Source organism: Centroberyx gerrardi, chromosome 3, assembly GCF_048128805.1.
Source record: "Centroberyx gerrardi isolate f3 chromosome 3, fCenGer3.hap1.cur.20231027, whole genome shotgun sequence".
NCBI lineage: Eukaryota > Metazoa > Chordata > Actinopteri > Beryciformes > Berycidae > Centroberyx > Centroberyx gerrardi.
The window spans coordinates 11,104,119-11,122,489 of NC_135999.1; the positions used below are offsets into that span (position 1 = coordinate 11,104,119).

Here is an 18,371-nt window from a genome sequence, read left to right on the forward strand (position 1 = left end):
CTCTCTTATCCTATTATAGCATACCAGGTAGAGCATGCCAGTGTTATTTCCCCCACTACAGATTTGAGATCAGGTGGATCTGGTTTATTTTACATTAATAAGAAGCAGAAGACTGTAATGTAATCTGAACCTGTATCAGTGTGAAGTGGTGTGTCCTACAGCAAGCTATTCTCTCTGGAGTAGTACAGATATCCTGTGGTTCAGTGGCTCTCCCTGTTGGCTGCTGTAGTACTTGCAATTTTACTCCAAAAATTTCGCTGCTCATGTTTCAGTTGATTAGGATCTCTGAATGTGTAACGGCTTGCATCTTGCATGGCATCATTTTGGCAAATAAATAGGGAATATGAGTTGCATTATAATGTTATCTTGTTTCCCAAACTCTCTCACTTGCAATGATACCTTGTTGGTGAATTTCATGACCAATAAAACAAAAGCAAATGTCAAGTACAGCATGGTGAAAAGCGTTTTTAATTAAAGATAGAAAAAAGTACAAAGAGATAAGATAAAAGAATTATCAAATTTTTGATTGCACACAGACATTGCAAGTTTAGTCCCACAAAGCGCGTCACAGAATTTGTTTCATTGTATTACAACAATTCAAACATTTCTTCAGTCCCTGATCAACAAGTGACATCCAAGCAACAAGTTTCCAACTATTACTATGACTGCTATGGGACAGGAACACTCAGATTGGTAACACGAGGAAATCATCTACAACTATGGAGCAGCAGGATCTGCAGGGGCTGCCATTCCAGTGGTGTCAAACTCAGCAGCAATGACATCGGTGGCTCCAGCATCAAAAGCAGCAGGGACATCAACACTGGCAGGGACAGCGACATCTACTGGGACAACGTCAACAGGGGCCACATCCACAGGTGCCACATCCACAGGTGCAACATCTACAGGTGCCACATCCACAGGAGCCACGTCCACAGGAGCCACATCGACAGCGGCTGCATCAACCGCCGCAACATCAACAGGGGCCTCGACACCAACAGCCGGCTCGACAGCAGCTGCAGGATCGGCTGCCGGCTCTGCGGCTACCTCCGCCTGCGCTCCCTCAGCCGCGGCCGGCTCGGCCTCGGCCACCTCGGCCTCCTCCGCTGCAGCGTCCTCACCAGCCTCATCAGAGTTTAGGGGGGCAGCGGGGGCGACAGGTGCTGCACCGTTGGGGGCGGGGTAGCCAAAGAATCCATACTGTGGCTGGGAGATGGGAAGGATATGATTTAGACTTGACATACATACAGTCCATATACATTTGGTTATCTGATCATTACAGTGAATGGCAGCATGCTACTTTGCTGCTATGCTGTTTTTATAATGACCACTGCAGCCTCAGCCCTCCTTGTCTCTGCTAAATATGGATCCATGGGGAGTGTTTTAGTGGTCCCTGCATGGCAAATCATAATGTATGTTTCTTCTTATATTTAACCCCTGCAGCAGGAGTTAACTGTATTGCCATTTGTCTGCAATCAATGCTTAAACATGTGATATGAATGATTGCTAACTGGAATACATCTTGGAGCAGAGATCAAATTAGATTCTTTACCCTTTTCCAAAGAAGAAGAAAAACGGTAACAAATGGAGATGCAATAGCTTATTTCTTCCGGGTGTGAGTAAGCAACATTAAATCTGTTCAGTGTGACATGAGGAAGTCTGCTCACCACTGTCTCTTCATCTGATCCATCTCCAGCAGGCATGGGAGGTGGGGGGGGAGGGGGCAGGTTCACAGGCTGAGCTGCTGCAACATCCACCTGTGCAAGTCACACACTTTTAACTCAAACAGCATATAGAATTCTATATGAGAAAGCAAGTTCTATTATAAGGAAAATGTTTATTTACTATGGTAAATATTCATGAATGTTTTGATTTGATGTTGCATACACTACAATGTGTATTTACCATTGGTGGCACAGCTGGTGCACCCTGTATAAATAACAGAATGAATACATAAGAGATCAACAGCAGCAATGACAACAGAGCTCAGTTTATAATATATTCTACATGAAATTGAGTGATTTATTCCATTTGTATCTACCAAAGACACATTCATGTTAGACAGGATTTTACAAGGGAAGTAGAAAGAAACTTACTGCGCCGCCAGCTGCAGGGAGGAAGGGGTTGCCAGCTGCTCCCTGGATTAATTACAGACAGATACAATGGGAATAATGCAACTTCATTCATTTGGATTCCTTAATCTATGAACCCTTGTTAATTAATGAGATTAGAGTCTGGTATTGAGCAACCAAGAATTAGCCCCACTGTATCTCCTTTAAACTGTTCATAGCTTAGTTCATGTCATACAATTTTCCTTCATGTCTTGGTTCATCTAACTCTTTATTCACCCATGATCCGTGTACTTTTTGGAAAACAAAATGACCACTCGCTAACCTGCTGCTGGTAGAGCCTGAACATCTCCATCCACCTCAGGGCCGCATTAGCATGTGCTGCAACCTGCTGAAGAAATACCAGACAACTCCAGACATGTAATTAAGCCAATTATCATCTCTCCCTCACAGAAACCTATCATACGTTTCATGACATGACAAAAACATGATGTGACATGCTGTGGTGGAGAGGAAGAAAATTTCATGGAAAAGCAAAAAAAAAAAAAAAAAAAAAATCCTCTTACCTCACTGCTTCCACTCTCCTGAGCCTGTAAGCCAAGGAGGGGAAGTGAGCAAGAGACAATAACAGAACAACAGTGTTTAAATATTGAAAAAGGGACCAGTCACCAAACTCAATGACACGTCATGTTTAGGAGAGACTTACAGGGGCAGCGAGGGTAGCGCCCAGCAGGCACATCAGAAACACCACTGACATCATGATTGTCCTGGAAGACAGACAGACAGACAGAGAGACAGAGACATGGATGCATCATAACTAAGAATCTGTCATTAGTTATTATTCAGTTTAAGGGTAAATAAAACATCTATGAACATAATTGGCTGTAACACCTATCTGCAGGACTATATTTCTAAGCAAATCTCATTTGTTCCCATATCAAATTCCATCTCACCTGTTTCCCTGTGGCAGGAGCAGCTGAAGATCTGTCGTTCAGAGGAGAGAAAGTGATTAACTCCCTCTCTCAGATGGATGCCATTTATACTCTTGAACAACCTGTGACAGCCAATCACATGCTCGCATCCAGCAAAACATGCAAACCTCTGATGTTTGGAGAAATGTCCTTACTCTTCAAAACTGAAAAAGACATGTAGGTTTTATGCCCCTCTTATGTTTAATTACATGTTGTGCAAGTATGCTTAGCACACATGCCCCTCTTAATTGCCCTAAACCCAAACTTTGAAAAAAAAACACAAGAGAGCATGAAGCTGACATTGGCATAAACCTGGTGGTAATAACTGAACAGCGCCTCTCACTTTGACTTGAAAGTGTTCAATCAGATAACAGTGTCAGACTTCTAAACACTTATAAAGATCATCAAGTTAAATCAAGTCTGACTGAAAACTGTGGCCTTGATAAATACACTGGAGCGCAATCTATTCAATTACTTCAAATATTAATAATGATTAGATATTGATGACAGCGACTGGAAGCAGCACACCTCAGCAGACTAGAGTACAGACACTTGACCATGCTTTTCCTCCTATTGTTATGCACACACACACACACACACACACACACACATTTTTCAGTGGCGTCTGGGTTTTCACACATCCTTGTTTGTTGTGCGCTGTACATCTCAATGGTGATTTTGAACGTCGGTGGTAGATTTGTTATGTTCATACTGCGGTTCCAGATAATAAACGAGTAACACCGTAATCTTCAAAACTGTATTCTAGACATTCCTCAGCACGAATATGCTGAGGTAATGAATTTCAGCACAGATAAGATAGCAATCTCTTCATAAGTCCTCCAAAATGTTTAACGTTATTATTGTCTTGGCACCCGGTGACATTTTTCCTTTGTCTGCTACACTGAAAAAAGAGGAGAGAGAGCAGGGGATGTAAAGATAAAACCTTATTTGCCACAGAATGCCTTTAATTTTATGCCAACTTAAAGAAAATTGCTCATGCTTTGATTCACAGTAAGAAAAACAGGCATTTATTTTTAGAAAGATGAAACAGGCCTGCTCTTGATCCAACAATAAAGAAGGTTGGCTTAAAATATTGTTATTGTTATAGTATTACATCACAACATTCTGGTTCTATCCAAAGCACTTTCTGTACAGATGTGTGGCTTTCTGGAGATTGTCAATGTGAATATGATGAACATTTACACATCATGTATATTGCTGTAAATTCACATATCTTCCTCAGATTCATGTTGTGATATTTATATTCTGCATATTACGACATTTTCATAATGGTTCCACTATTTCAAACTGTATACATATTGATTATTTCTTTATAGAAGTGTTCATACATTCTCATAATTGTGCATAATTATACAAACTTTTTATACTGTATGTACATATATTTTACTAAACATGTTTTACTAAAAATATACTTTTTCTTACTTATACTTACAGTATATATACATCACTTATTTCATATTTAGTAATCCATATTTAAATAAGCAATCAAGACTGGTAACATCTGTAAGTAACTGTAAGTAAATCCATACGTTAGTAATCAATGCTCTTTCCCAAACTTCCCACTCTTACAGCATATGTTTACATAACCCCACAATTGTTTATATTCTATTTTATTGCTTTTACTGTTTTACTAATTTATGTTTCTATTATTTCTGCTGTTTTAGTACTTATTTTATATTCTGTTTATGTGCTTATGTTCTATTTTATTCTTCCTTGCTGAATCCTATTACTGTTGCTGCTGCAGCAACATAATTTCCCCATGCTTGTCAAAAGAAGTTCACCTCATCACCTACTGAATCAATACATTTATAAGAATATGCATATTTGAATTATCAAGACTGTTTATTTGCGGTGTGAAATGTGCATGACTTGCACATTTAACAGCATACTGAAACTGTTGGATGAAGAACAATGAATCATTGAATCCAGTAGTAAACCCAACATTTAATATATAGCCATATGAAACATTGACAAACACAATGGTTTTTAGTCACATTTTTTACTTGCTCTTCAGTTGATAGTGAGGGCTTATCATGTTTCAGTCAGACATTTAAGTCCCTTTGACCTTGGAAAATAATTAAATACAAATAAAAATAAAGAATGAGTCAACAGCTTGGATCTTTCTCAGGCAGGTGTGTTTTGATTTATTTGTCAGAGGCCATGCAAGGCAACATACAAGCACTTTTATTCCAAAATGTGATATCCAGCCTTGGGAAAATGTTACACCTACTCTAATAGAAGATGCCATCATCCATACTTTTTAAATACTGAGTGATGAACATCTGGTGAAAAGTTTAGGAATTAAAACCATTCATAATATAGCAGTTATGTGTATAAATTCACAAAGAAGATGTAAAAAAATAGGTTTTGACATTAACCTCTTGTATGGCTTATTTTCCCCAGCCATGTTGCCTTCTCTCTTCTTCCATCCAGACCAGTAGTGTCTCCATGTGTGTGTGTGTGTGTGTGTGTGTGTGTGTGCATCTTGGGGGAAGTGCAGGACAAAAACCATTGTAGTTGTGCCAAGCCAGGTTCTTTCTTTTAAAGCTGCTCTAACTGTGGGTGATACATTTGAGAAATGTATATGATTCGAAGCTCCAGGCGAGAGAACCTGAGATGGGGAGACAGTCATAAATAGAGAGTATGGCGCCTGTCGATATGTCTTTCTTTTAAGAGAGTATAGAGTGTAAAGAAGTGCTGATGTGAAGGCCTGTCGCTACAGGCCCGAGTCCCCGGGGCAGAGGATGAGGAAAAGGATGATTAGACCAGCAGCTTTATCTGTCTGCTGTGAGACCGTCACATCCCACTGACGGGAAGTTTGCTCAACCAGTACGCCAAATTATATGCAGTGTAATTATAATATATATCTATGCGTGATACATATACAGTATATTCCCCATACAGGTAGTCTGAAGTGGTCAGAGTCTTCACTGATTATTATTACTCCTTATTTATCACAGAGGCAATTGTCAGTTTCTGTCTATTCTAATATTTCCATGGTATTCAGTAAGAGTGAATATATCATTATACACTGGAGAAACACCTTTGTATTGAAACAAGTCACCAAGTATTTTGTCCATTTCTATTTGATCAAATATAAACAAAAAGTACAAAAAACCCCAAATTGCTTGAAAATGTAGATTTTAATTCACTAAGAAAAGGACATTTAAGTGAGACATTCAAAATGAATGAAGATATGCAGAACATTTTCTTACATACCTAACATTACACAGTGCTGCAGTTCCTCTCTAATATTGAAAACTGACTGTATAACATTGAAAAAGATGAGGGAGTCAACAGATCTACAATAGGTTCAATCTATCAAGACTATTGAGGGAAGCAGGCAATTCTTCAGGCTGATTCAGACTAATGTTTCATGCTGCACAGGTAATCTTGCCATAATTTGGTCTACTAGATAACTCCATCAGTATGCTAATTAGAAAGGTTAATTAAAAAGGTTGCTTTTTTTCATCTTCTTTGTTTGCTTAGCTTTAAAAAATAGAGAAAAAGACATTAAGTGCTAATCCTTTTGCCCAGATGTTAGCCTTGAGGGAATCGTCTTGCCTCCTTTCCATTTCTCCTTCATGCATTCACTGGCACCTGCAAAGACAAAGAAATATTTCAAAACAATATATTATTCATTTCACATATAGTCGCTACAGTGTACATATGAGGAGTTCATTTCCAAATGCTGTACTATATATCTGTACATGCATTAGTTCTCTGTATAAGTGAGATTGAATTCTTCTAAACATATTTAAGTTAATATATGGGATTTGATGAGTACCTGGCTTGTCTGCGTGGGCTGGTCCTGCTGAGCTGGTTGCATAGGATCCTGGGATTGAGGAGGATTGGCATCAAAAGCGAGCATCTGAAAAACAGTCAACAGCTTCAGAAGAGAACAGTGAAAGAAACACAAACAAGGAGTCCATCTAAACATCTTCAAAACACTTTGAGATTATATTTTTTGTTTTTCTCACATTGGGGTTTTGCTGGGGCACATTTTGAGGAGCATATTCAAATGGGAAAAGCTGTGAAAACACAACAAAGGACAGTGAATAACACGTTTCCTCCAAAAAAAAGAGTAATAGGTCACATAAGGATATAAAATGTGCCGTGTCTTACGTTTGGAATCTGCGGCAGAGGAGGGATTGGCATCATCTGAAACAAAAGTAAGTAGCTTCACTCATTACTGTGTCAACGAAAATGATACAGTAGTCAATTCATATTTGCATCATGCATTATTTTCTATCTCAAAGTGAAATGTTTACCTTTTGCTGTGTGAAGTCATATGGGTAGTACTTGAAATGTGAAAAGACAAGAACACAAAAATATCAAAGAGTTGTAATGTGAAGTAAACAAAAGTCTTACAAAAGTAAGACATGACAGTAATTGCACTGAGTCAAGAACAATCTTTCTTCTAGTTTATAATTTGGTGTAGTCAGTAATAAGTCATGATTCAACAAGTTGTGCCAATCATGCTGTCATGAGCAATAATTGAAGAGATTGTGCTTTTCAGCCACAAAGCCACAATGATGCCTGTAATCTTAAGGGGGGAAAAAAGAGAAGCAACACTTACAACTTCCACACTCTGTCTACCAGGAGCCTGAGGTATGGAATATTTGATGAACCCATGAGAGGGAAAGGAACCCTTGAGAGGGAAAGAAAGAGAAATGAAAGTGAATGAAAAGGGGGATTTTTTTGAAGTCTAATTTGTCAAAGAGGAGGATGTTCCTGGAAAGTGTGGCGTGTGTATGCTTACCGGTGCAGGCATCGGTCCACCTGCGGCACCGCCAGTGAATGTGTGGGGGAACACCTCCATAGAAAAGCACAAAATATCCATCAATGTATGCATGACATCATTCAGTGTTAACAGCAAGAGGAAAGTAGACCGTCGCATAAACACTGCACCTTACTGGATTGCCAGTGAATTACAGGGAAAGATCATATGGAGAGAAGAAGAGTGTGACATACTAATTCCATGCTGATGGGGGCGGGAACTGCAGTTTGCGGTTGAGGTTGACCTGGGTAAGCATTATTCACCTGAATGGAAGTAAGATCCTAGATTATACTCAAGTAGAATACTGTATATATAGCCAATAGTTAATAGACAATGCAGTCTTTCTTTAATGCTGCATGTCTGTTCCAATGTGGACCTTTTCTTAAGAGGATGTTATGCATCTTCTTCATTTTGCATGTAGGAAAGTAAGGGAGACAGAGCAACAGTTAAACAACCCACAGTATGAGTTATTACCTGTGTGGGTGGTGCTGGTTGTCTGAGACCTCTATAATGAGGCAGGTAATGAAAGAAAGACTGCAGATGAAGAAAGAAATATTAGAACAAAAACAGACATGGTTAGATCAAATGTTTTTTTTTTTTTAAATTGCCCCATCTGAAAAAAAAAAAACCTCCCCAAGACATGAGAGAGCCTTTGTCTATGTTTCAGACTTACTGGTGCAGCAGAGACTGTGCTGGCCAGACAGAGGCACAGGATGGCAAGTTGCATTTTTTCAGAATTGAAGACCTACAGACAGTTTCAATAACAGTACATTTGAAAATGCAATGAAACTCAAAATGGATTTTTACTATCCCGTTGGAAAAGCATGCATGAACTTATTTTGAAGTTCTTGGTAACTCACCTTCTCTGAAGCACAGAGTATGAAGATGATGAGGATGGTGTGGATGAAGGAGATGACCGTCAGTTCAGAATATTTTCCACAGAGATACCTGGGCTTTTATAGGGTGCCAGTCCATCTCACATCCAATCAGAGAAGATGTTACCCAATGAGTAGGTATGGGTGTCTAGTCTTGAGCTTTAGTAAATGACCAGTAGTCAGATCCACTTTCTGTGTAATAGCAGACTACGGTTGATTACACTGTCTAGCACAGCACACACCTTCACACCACTCGCCCCTCATTCTGCCGTTCATGACATACAGTATTTTCATTGATTTTTATTGCAGCTGCAAGACTGCAGTATTCTGGCATATATACCAGAAATAGTAATATTATGTCCATTTCTGTTGTAAATGTAGAAATGTTTTCCAGTCATCTTAAAATAACCTATTCTCTGTCCACACCTCAACTGTGACAATAGCAGAGCAGAACAAATTTACCAAGACAAGTCTATCCAGGCAACTGGCATGTACCCACTGAGGATAAAAGTACTGTATGTAGATAAAGATAAAAAACTCCAAAAGTTCTTGTTCAAATGAATAACAGGCTTAACTGATCCAAAAGCAAAGTAACTTCAGGTTGAAGCTTGCATAAGCTTCAAATATTGTCTGCCTGGGTATGTGTGTGTTTAGCTTGTATAGGAAATCTTATAAAATGTGAACTTAGAGAGAAGTATTCAAATAGTGGGGTTGGGGAGTAACGGATTACTGCAACTACGGTATACTGAATGTGAAGACCTTTGAGACATACAGTATATGATGTATATGTATATGTAGTATGGAAAATGATATGTATATGATATAGTACTGTATATGCTACTGTATGTAAGCCCTTTGAGAGCTTGTGATAAAGGGCAATATTGACTTGACTTGACTTGCACTGAGATTATAGTAATCTGACTACAAAAATGTAAATGTAATTCATTACAGCTGCTTTTTTTTTTTTAATAACACAGTAATCAGATTACACATACTTGTGAAATAAATAGGTGATGGCATCTTGGATTTCTCAGGAAAAAATTTAAAATTTAGGAGAAAAAAATGATTTTTTTATAATGTTTATAATTACCTTGAATTTGCATATCTTGAAAAAACATGTTTGTGGTTATGGTTACAAATGATACAGTGTGTAAACTGATTCAATTGTTTGTTTAATTGTATATTCTATAGATTTTGGACGCAAAGAAATCCACAAGTAGCTGAAAGTTATACACTAGTTATATACTACTATGTACTACTACCACTACCTGAATATTAAAGTGGATTGAGATCACATTTAAGCAGGTTCTCAGTAATCTATAATTAATTACTTTATGAAAGTGACTTTCTCATCCCCGTCAAACAATATTCATTTAAAGTAAACAGCACAATTGAAACTCAGTGAATAAGTTCATTATGTTTATTACCAAGCTTACTGATAACAAACTTGACACACAAAACAAGGGGAAAGGCAGTAGCTAAAAACTGGGGGGGGGGAAACGTCATACAACAAAGCATAGTACCATTTCCCCCAAGAACAGCCTACTTTGGGAAACTAAAAGCAGTGTTGGCAGGACATCTTCCACACCGGGATACGGTCGGTCTTAAGGCATCGGTCACCTGAATAGGAAACAGCACAAATAAAAATAAGTGACACAAACACATCTGTACTGTTCTTATAATGACAAAATAGTCAATATTTGTTTTCAAAGGAATACTATCATCCACCCAGGAACAGAACTAACGATGCTCTGATGTGGATTCAGAAATTATTTTTTGATATAACATCTTTTTGAAATAATGAATTATGCCGTTAATCATTCTGAAGTACTGTGTGTGTGTGTGTGTGTGTGTGTGTGTGTGTGTGTGGGTATGCATGAATGCGCGTGTGTGTAGACCATGCTGACTCACGTTTTTTCTAATCATCCTCCTCATCATCATCGTCACCCTTGGGAGCCTGCAATGACAGAGCTTTCCAATGAGCCAATCAGCAGTAAGCACAGTCTCTCAGCAGTAATAGCTGGAGGACTGTTTCTCTGACACAACACTCTTTATTGGAATGAACCTGTTGCCCTCACTTCCATTTCAAGTTCTCACTAGCTCACACACCTTATCTGCCACGATCGTTCAAGGCACAGGGTCAATCAATACACGCATCCATATGGTCAAATCTTATTGATCCAGATCTTATTGATCCTACAATAAACTTAACAAATCAATAGTCATTCTTACTCTTTCTGTGGCCTTATTTTTCCACCTTCTTTTGTGTATGTGTGTGCGCATATATACATATATATACAGTATATATATATATATATACTTGCTCATATTTTGGTGCAGTTTTTACCTGTCTATGTGCTGAAATGTCTTTTTATCTCACAATGTTTTGATAATTTATGTGACTGTTATTTTTTCCTTTTATCATAATGTGTGCCTTTCTAAACTAAACACTATTGTGATGCTCACGTATTTCAGATTACTTGTCAGCTGACATGTGAGTACTTAAAAAACGTAATTCTTACAGGGGCGACAGCTGCAATAGGGACAACGGGGACAACGGGGACAACGGGTGCAACGGGTGCAACGGGTGCAACGGGTACAACGGGAGCAACGGGAGCAGCAGCAGCAGCAGGCTCATTGAAACCAAAGGGGTAGAACTGAAGGAGATGTGGAGAGAGAAGAGACAATGAGTTCATACTGAGCATGTAATTAGGCAGGCTGTCCTCATACAGTAAGTCCTTACAATCACTTACTGAGCCGGAGAAATGGAAATCTGCAGTCACTTACCACCTCCTTGCTCTCTAAGCCGTTGGGCTGGGGGATTTCCTGCTTGATGAAACCACGGACCTGTCGATGGACACACACACACACACACACAAACACACACACACAACCTTTTCAAACTACAGTACCTTACATATAATCCCTGAAAAGACAACTCTGATACATGAATATAAACTGCTTTGTTGGAGTCTATACGTTATTAATCATGTTTCATTCAGTTGGTGCAGTGCAGGCTTCCATTATACTTTTAAATAAAGGCTTTTGTCAAATCCCATATGCACATATGATCTTCTACTGTATTAAAACTCACAGGTCCCCCAGCAGGCTGTCTCTGGGCGTCGACTGGGAGGAGCTGTGAAACGCAAATATATTAAGATTATGATGATAGAAAAGAGTGATCTTTGGATGAAAATGTCTACAAATGATAATAATAATTTAGCTCGCTTACCACTTCCAGACTTCCAACTGGGGCTCCAGCAGGAGCAGCCTGGGCTGCCTGTAAAGATCATATCAACACAATTAATGCTTTCTTCACATGGGCATGGGACACAATGACAGTTACAAACTATAAGTAAAAAGGACCATCTACAGGTACAGACAGTGGGATTATCAGCAGTCATGATCTGATAATAATAAAGCTATATGTCAAAGGTGCTTTGCCAGTGGTAGATAGATAGATAGATAGATAGATAGATAGATAGATAGATAGATAGATAGATAGATAGATAGACAAATCTTTATTGTCCACTACATTACGGGAAATTGTCTGTCAAACTGTCAGTCACTTGCATTATACTGTAGCTGTGTGTTCTGTGGTGTGTGTGTCATGATATATCAGCTGAGCGTGTGTTACCTGAGCCGGGGCATGATGGAAGTCAAACTCCACGAACATCTGCTGCTGTAAAGGGTGTTAAGAAAAATACTGTGAATTCAATTAAACACAACTCAGTTTAAAAATAACACTAATCTTTTTTTTTTGTAAGTTGTACAGTATTTCATATTCTGGTGTTGTATACGTAAACATACATGTGAGAGAAATCTGAAGAACAAATATATTAGAGATAGATTACGATTTTCCTTACAGGGGCGCATATAGCAGTCCCAAGGATGCAGACGGCCAGCAGGAAGAATTTCATTTTGAATGAAGCTGTCAAACAGAGTTGCATGATTTGTTAGTCTTACATATAGCATAATATAGCATAATTTAAAAAGGTTTTCCTTAAGGATTGCAGTTAGATATCAGTTGTTCTACATTACCTTTCCCTTTTTAGCACCACAGGAGTCCTGGAAGGTTGTTGAGAAGCAGTGTGATGCCTGGAGAGAGATCTGCTCCTATTTATTTGCTGCCGAAACAAAAGGATGATCAAATCTTTGACAGGTGTTGGAGAAAAGCCAAGGCCTGTTTTAACATGTGCTTTGACAGCTATTTAATATCTCTGTAAGAAATCTCAAAATAAATTTTTGGCTCCAAATGTAGATTAATCACGATTGGTACCTCCATCCTGTGTTTTATCAGGTGTCTCCTTACAACATCTCAAAACCCAATGAAATCACCTGTGGCTGTGCATGAAGGGAGGCTGATGTCTCAAGAGAAAAAAGTAAAGAAAAACTACTGGCTTTCAAAACTAACTTTACCACAATAGTGATAACAGATTTAGTTAATTTAGGTGACCATTACTAAATAGCTGTATCACATAAACGTAATACTTTTTGCCACAGACCAGGTAGAATACAACACTAGATGCACTGTCACATATTTAATTATAGGTCAAAATGAATAAGGAGATTATATTATGGTTGTCTAATTTCTGATTTCCTTCATGAAAAGACACAGGCCTGTTATAAGAGCTTCTTTGAACTGATATGCTTTTATTTGAACCAATTATAAACCATTAGAGTTTCACATCAAAAGTGAAGTGTTACTGTAAAGTGAAATATTCTTGGTACTGGTATAGTGCTAGAAAGTGTTAGAAAATGTGATCACTGGTCATCATCTCTTTAGCATGGGGGGTAGTTGTGTTTTTTCATTATGATGTTTCATAGGCTGGATAGTTTAGGTGATTTTTCTTTATAAAACACAATACTACAGTAGGGGACAGCGGGGTAAGTTGTCACGTGGGTAAGTTGTCTCAGTCGCTATATTTCTGAAACGAAATATTTTAGAGCCAATAGTCCAATTACACAAATGTTTACTTTCTTATTAAGAGGTCACCTATGTTGATTACAACAGTCTAAGTCAAAACACTCTAACATAAAAACAATTTTGATACCTGAATGTAAATAATGAAAATCTCAGTGTTTCTTTTTTTTTTTTTTATAACAAAGGAATCTATAAGGAATTTATAAAGGAAGGAAATGATTATACATTGTGACACATAAAATCAAGGGTCAGCTACAACCTGATAATGCATTTGAATGGTTTAGTCAAGCTATGTGGTTGTTATATTGGTTCTCAGTAGTAAGGCACTGCTGAGAAATACACCAGTGAGTAAAAAGTGTGACAATATGTCCTGGTCTCCCCTAGTCTATACTGCTTCAGAGGAACAGCTAAATTCCAAACACCAAATTATCGACTGCTTGACACTTAAAAGAGGGCGAGTAAACATACTCACCCCAAACTCTATTAACTAGGAGGAAAAGGACTCAGCACACTGGTTAAGAACCACTCTTGATACTGTCATTATAGTGTTATTAGTAGAATAACACTTATTCAGAGTTAATAACATCAAAGGCATTTGAGTTGAATTGAAATTGTAATTCTTTGACAGGGTCAGTTAATGGAGGTTCACACCTGTCTCAATTTTTTTTTTCTCCAACTTTATGGAACGCAGTTACAAAAAAAGGGGGCTGTGCATTTCGTTTATATGTACTGATTTAGTGTTATGTTTGCAGGAAGGATTGTGCCAGGGCAGCTGCTCACTGACCACTTGTACAAGACAGGAAGTGAAAGAAAAAGTGCCAATTAAGCGCCATGTAATTGAATTCAGCCTATTAAAATGTGGTGGCTTTGAAATGAAATTATTCTATTGAATCTAAAATCATAAAGAAATGGATTTGAGTAGTGGCTGTACATGAGATAAAAGAGAGCAACAGTTCAGGTTTGTTCTTTGATTTTTATTTTACATTATTTAGAAAAACACACAATTGTGGTAATATAACAAAATGTTTACACTCTGTTAAATACTCAGTAAAACTTATTATAACAAAAATAATACCAGATACCCATGCAACACCTCACTGATACATTGTTAATTTATGTTTTGCATCAGTTCATTTATTTAGTCTATCCCTTTGCAGCATGTTATGGGGTATCTCTCAGGGATGGATGACACTATTCATGCCACCATTAGCAACACTGTTGGTGGCTGCAGCCTCAGCAGGGAAGGATTCTCTCTGTTTGAAGAGTGGAGGAGGAGTAGCCAGAAACAATGGGTTATATGGTTGGTGGTTGGGTTGAACCGGTGCTTGGGCAGTGGCTGTGTCCTGCGCCGGTCTCCCCAGACCTGCAGGCACATTGTTAGCCTCAGGGAGCGTCCCGGGAACGGGCATTAACCCAGGATGGACTCCCTGTGTTGGTGGGACACCACCTGATGAGATCCCCGTCGTGGGTGGGACGCCTGGTGATGGCAGGTTAAAGGTAGGGAGTCCGGGGTTGACGGGCACAGGCCCAGCGGGCGGGAGCACAAGTTTGGGTGCTTCTGCAGGCATGTTTGTGTGGATTGTGGGCATGTACACACCCACCCGACCCATCCTAGCTGCCATCTGGAACGGAGAGAGAAAAGGTGGGAAGACAGGAGGTGAGGGAGTGCAAGCAGGGAGAGAAATAACAGTCTCTGTGTAACTGGGATCATTGAGTTCACTGAGTTCATTGTTTTGACAACGTGATAGACAGATAAAGATCTTGTCTGGTTTACCTCCAGTTCCTCCGAACTAAGACCGCCAAGTGGAGAGTTCTAGCACAGAGAGACAGTATCAAATGAAACCTCATCAGACAAAAATGGTTCAACCAGATAAAACAGATTAATTATGTTAATATTCACTTCCAAACAATATATATTTACCATTGGCGGCTGAAACATGTATACGATTTGAGGATTCTGTGGATGAGAATCAGACAGTATGAGTATGATACAATCTTAATTGCAGCTCTATAATTTACATAGGCGCTCTAGTCATCCTGTGCATTCTCCACCCCATTAAATGAGCACTGCTGCTAGATACCTGTTGCTGCTGTGTGGGTGGAGGTGCGTTTCCTGCAGCAACAGGTCCTGAGGGTGTTTCTACAGGTGCCACTGGACCAGTTGGTGGTTGATTTGCTGGAATTTGTGGGAGAGGCGCCTGGAAAATCATTGGGTATCCGTATGGGGAGAACTAGAAAGACAAAAAAAATAATAATTTGAAAAATTCTACATTTTAGCACTTTGTGCAATTAGACAAGAAAAATTAACGTAATGTCCTTGAACAATTTCCCTCCCAACTCCAAACATGAGTTAATTCAACACAAAGCAATTGAATTACATTATACACTCACAATAAATCACTTGCAAGGCAATACAGCGTGATTTTTTCCAGTCTCTGAGTTTCGGTCTCAGAGTCATAAATCAAGTAACATATCAGATTGAGACAAAGTGCTTGGGAAAGTTCTGACGTCTTTGTTTCCCCAACAAGTGTCTCTTATGAAAGACTTTCAGATGCTTTATATTTTGACAGCATTTCCTAAGGGAAAATAAATCCCTACCATTAAGTGCGAAAGAACTCCCTCTGGCAAAATCTTTCAAGTTGACTAATTAAATTACGTGGAGTTTTGGATGGGAACCATGTTTTTATCTTTTTCAATACACCAGTATTATTTGTTTGCAGTGCATGGAAGTCTGTTTCAGACTAGACATACAGTGTGTTTGTCAATAATGTCTCACCGGATGATTCCTTTGCATTGGTGGGAACACAGGGTAGTATCCATAAGAAGGGAAAACCTGAAAACAGCAGACACAAACATAAATTCAGTTGCTTTCTGACTCACTGAACAGTCCCTCTGGGATTTATCATCATTATCATTATTGCTGTCATCATTATTATCATCATCATTATTATTAATATTATTATTAGTAGTAGTAGTAGTAGTAATAGTAGTAGTAGTAGTAGTATTTAATTGTTATTATTGGTAGTAGTAGTAGTAGTAGTAGTAGTGCTAACATCATTTTTAAGGAAAAGGGGGAAAGAAATTAAGAAACAAATTAAGGAAAGAAATTTATGAAAAAGTGTTAAATAGGAGTTAAATATAGTGTTTTGTTTATTGCAGTGTTTTGGTTTTTTTTTAATACCATAGGCTGCTGGTGCTGTGGTGGCTGGTGAGTGAGCTGATGTCCGTGGATGTTTGGCTGGAGGGGAAAGATCATTGGACTGCCCCCCTGTGGGGACCAGGGATGGTGTTGCAGGGGGGGCAGGAACTGGGGGCCACCCTGGGGTCCCGGCTGCTGCTGCTGAGGGAGTCCAGGCTGGGGTTGCTGCACGCTGGGTTGAATCGGGGCCAGTGCCTGAGCCTCAGGTTTCTGGTTTATAGTCTCCAAAGATGGAAGTCTTTGAGGTGGAAGGGCCCCTCCTTGTGCTGGCAGTGGAGGAACTATATTGGGATTTACCTGAAAATATCCCAAAGTTATCAGAGTCACAGCAGATATCACAGAATGAGTGTCCACTTTTTGAATTACTGTGAACAAATTACAAAATTGAGATTTAAAAAAAAGACAGAAAATAACATTTTAAATATTATTTCCAGGCATACAGAGAATAAACAGTGAAAAAATAAATCTAAATAAATCTGGCTACTTACTGGTATTGCAGATGCCGTTATGGCAAGACAGGACAGTATAATTGCTACAATCATCTCCAAAACCTTCACCAAATCAATAACGTTTTGAATCGGTTTCCACAGAATCAATGAAAGCCTTCAAAAAATCTGCCTTAGAAGTGCTTAAATCAAATGAAACTGTGTGCCAGGGGACAGTGACTTATGCACTGCTCATGAAGAGAAGCAACCAATCAGACAACAGAAAAACAGGCAAAATCAGACTCATCTTCTGGTGTGAATTAAGCAATGAGGTGGAAACCACAGACAATCCATTGATTGCCCTAAACTGTCTATTTTCATTTAATTATAATGCTGTGATGTCTAGAAAAGATGCATAAACAAATACATAAAGAACCTAGGGCTAGCGGTTTTCCTGTTATCACTGTAGCATTAGGTGTGGCTGATGTGTCATTATCTCACTATTGTAATTATGGTCAACCCAAATATGACAACTGCGCAGGAAACCTGAGAAGAAAAAATTGGTCCATTAGAGAATGGTAGAAAATAGGCATAGAATGCAAAGCCACTAAATTGAGAGGTGTACAGTTGGAGGCCACTAAGGCCAGAGATTTGAAAAATATGAACCAAAAATAAATCAGGAACTGTGAAAGACTAAGAAACAACAAAGCAGGTAACGATAAGAACAAAACACCGCAAAGTAGCCTCATGTACCACTTTCAAGATTTAATGGTGAAGGTAATCAAGTTGATGTACCACAAGAAGCAATCAACAACAAACACATCCTAATTATGGTGAGATATAATCATAAAATAAGGCGTGTGTGGGTGGTACTCATGCATGTGCACACTCATGCATGTACCGCATCTGTCTCACCAACCTAAAACCCAGACACAGGGTTGGGCAAACCTATGACCTCGTCACTGAGTGGTGCCACTGCTGGTTAGGTTTTGCTGAAACATTCATGTCTGCTCAGCCTGACCGTGCAGGGGTGACACCAGAGCACCAGGGGGCAGACTCAATCTGGAGGCAAAAAACATAAAAATACTGGCATAAAGTATCTTCTTCTCA

General features: G+C 38.9%; 4 protein-coding genes across 4 annotated transcripts; all 4 read right to left on the reverse strand.

The window, feature by feature from the left end:
• Positions 1 to 453: 453 nt before the first annotated feature.
• enam (enamelin) lies at positions 454 to 3,064 on the reverse strand. The gene is made up of 8 exons (XM_071904305.1): positions 3,020 to 3,064; positions 2,773 to 2,833; positions 2,633 to 2,656; positions 2,392 to 2,457; positions 2,094 to 2,135; positions 1,903 to 1,926; positions 1,665 to 1,754; positions 454 to 1,203 (listed from the first exon to the last, which is right to left on the reverse strand). The coding sequence occupies exons 2-8, from the start codon at positions 2,824 to 2,826 to the stop codon at positions 718 to 720; spliced, it is 786 nt and encodes a 261-aa protein (XP_071760406.1). The 5' UTR covers positions 2,827 to 2,833; positions 3,020 to 3,064; the 3' UTR covers positions 454 to 717.
• A 3,520-nt stretch (positions 3,065 to 6,584) lies between these two features.
• Positions 6,585 to 8,664, reverse strand: scpp5 (secretory calcium-binding phosphoprotein 5). The gene is made up of 10 exons (XM_078282731.1): positions 8,512 to 8,664; positions 8,313 to 8,372; positions 8,033 to 8,101; positions 7,821 to 7,874; positions 7,638 to 7,709; positions 7,330 to 7,359; positions 7,184 to 7,219; positions 7,039 to 7,089; positions 6,846 to 6,929; positions 6,585 to 6,658 (listed from the first exon to the last, which is right to left on the reverse strand). The coding sequence occupies exons 1-10, from the start codon at positions 8,563 to 8,565 to the stop codon at positions 6,641 to 6,643; spliced, it is 528 nt and encodes a 175-aa protein (XP_078138857.1). The 5' UTR covers positions 8,566 to 8,664; the 3' UTR covers positions 6,585 to 6,640.
• Positions 8,665 to 10,156: 1,492 nt separating this feature from the next.
• Positions 10,157 to 12,801, reverse strand: scpp7 (secretory calcium-binding phosphoprotein 7). Its single transcript, XM_071904292.2, has 9 exons — positions 12,755 to 12,801; positions 12,580 to 12,644; positions 12,351 to 12,395; positions 11,946 to 11,993; positions 11,808 to 11,849; positions 11,501 to 11,560; positions 11,236 to 11,370; positions 10,625 to 10,670; positions 10,157 to 10,333 (listed from the first exon to the last, which is right to left on the reverse strand). The coding sequence occupies exons 2-8, from the start codon at positions 12,631 to 12,633 to the stop codon at positions 10,632 to 10,634; spliced, it is 423 nt and encodes a 140-aa protein (XP_071760393.2). The 5' UTR covers positions 12,634 to 12,644; positions 12,755 to 12,801; the 3' UTR covers positions 10,157 to 10,333; positions 10,625 to 10,631.
• Positions 12,802 to 14,575: 1,774 nt separating this feature from the next.
• Positions 14,576 to 17,450, reverse strand: LOC139915632 (uncharacterized). The gene is made up of 7 exons (XM_071904304.2): positions 17,325 to 17,450; positions 16,819 to 17,133; positions 16,414 to 16,470; positions 15,719 to 15,868; positions 15,559 to 15,594; positions 15,412 to 15,450; positions 14,576 to 15,259 (listed from the first exon to the last, which is right to left on the reverse strand). Exons 1-7 carry the CDS (start codon positions 17,376 to 17,378, stop codon positions 14,813 to 14,815), a joined length of 1,098 nt encoding a protein of 365 aa, XP_071760405.1. The 5' UTR covers positions 17,379 to 17,450; the 3' UTR covers positions 14,576 to 14,812.
• Between the last annotated feature and the right edge of the window lie 921 nt (positions 17,451 to 18,371).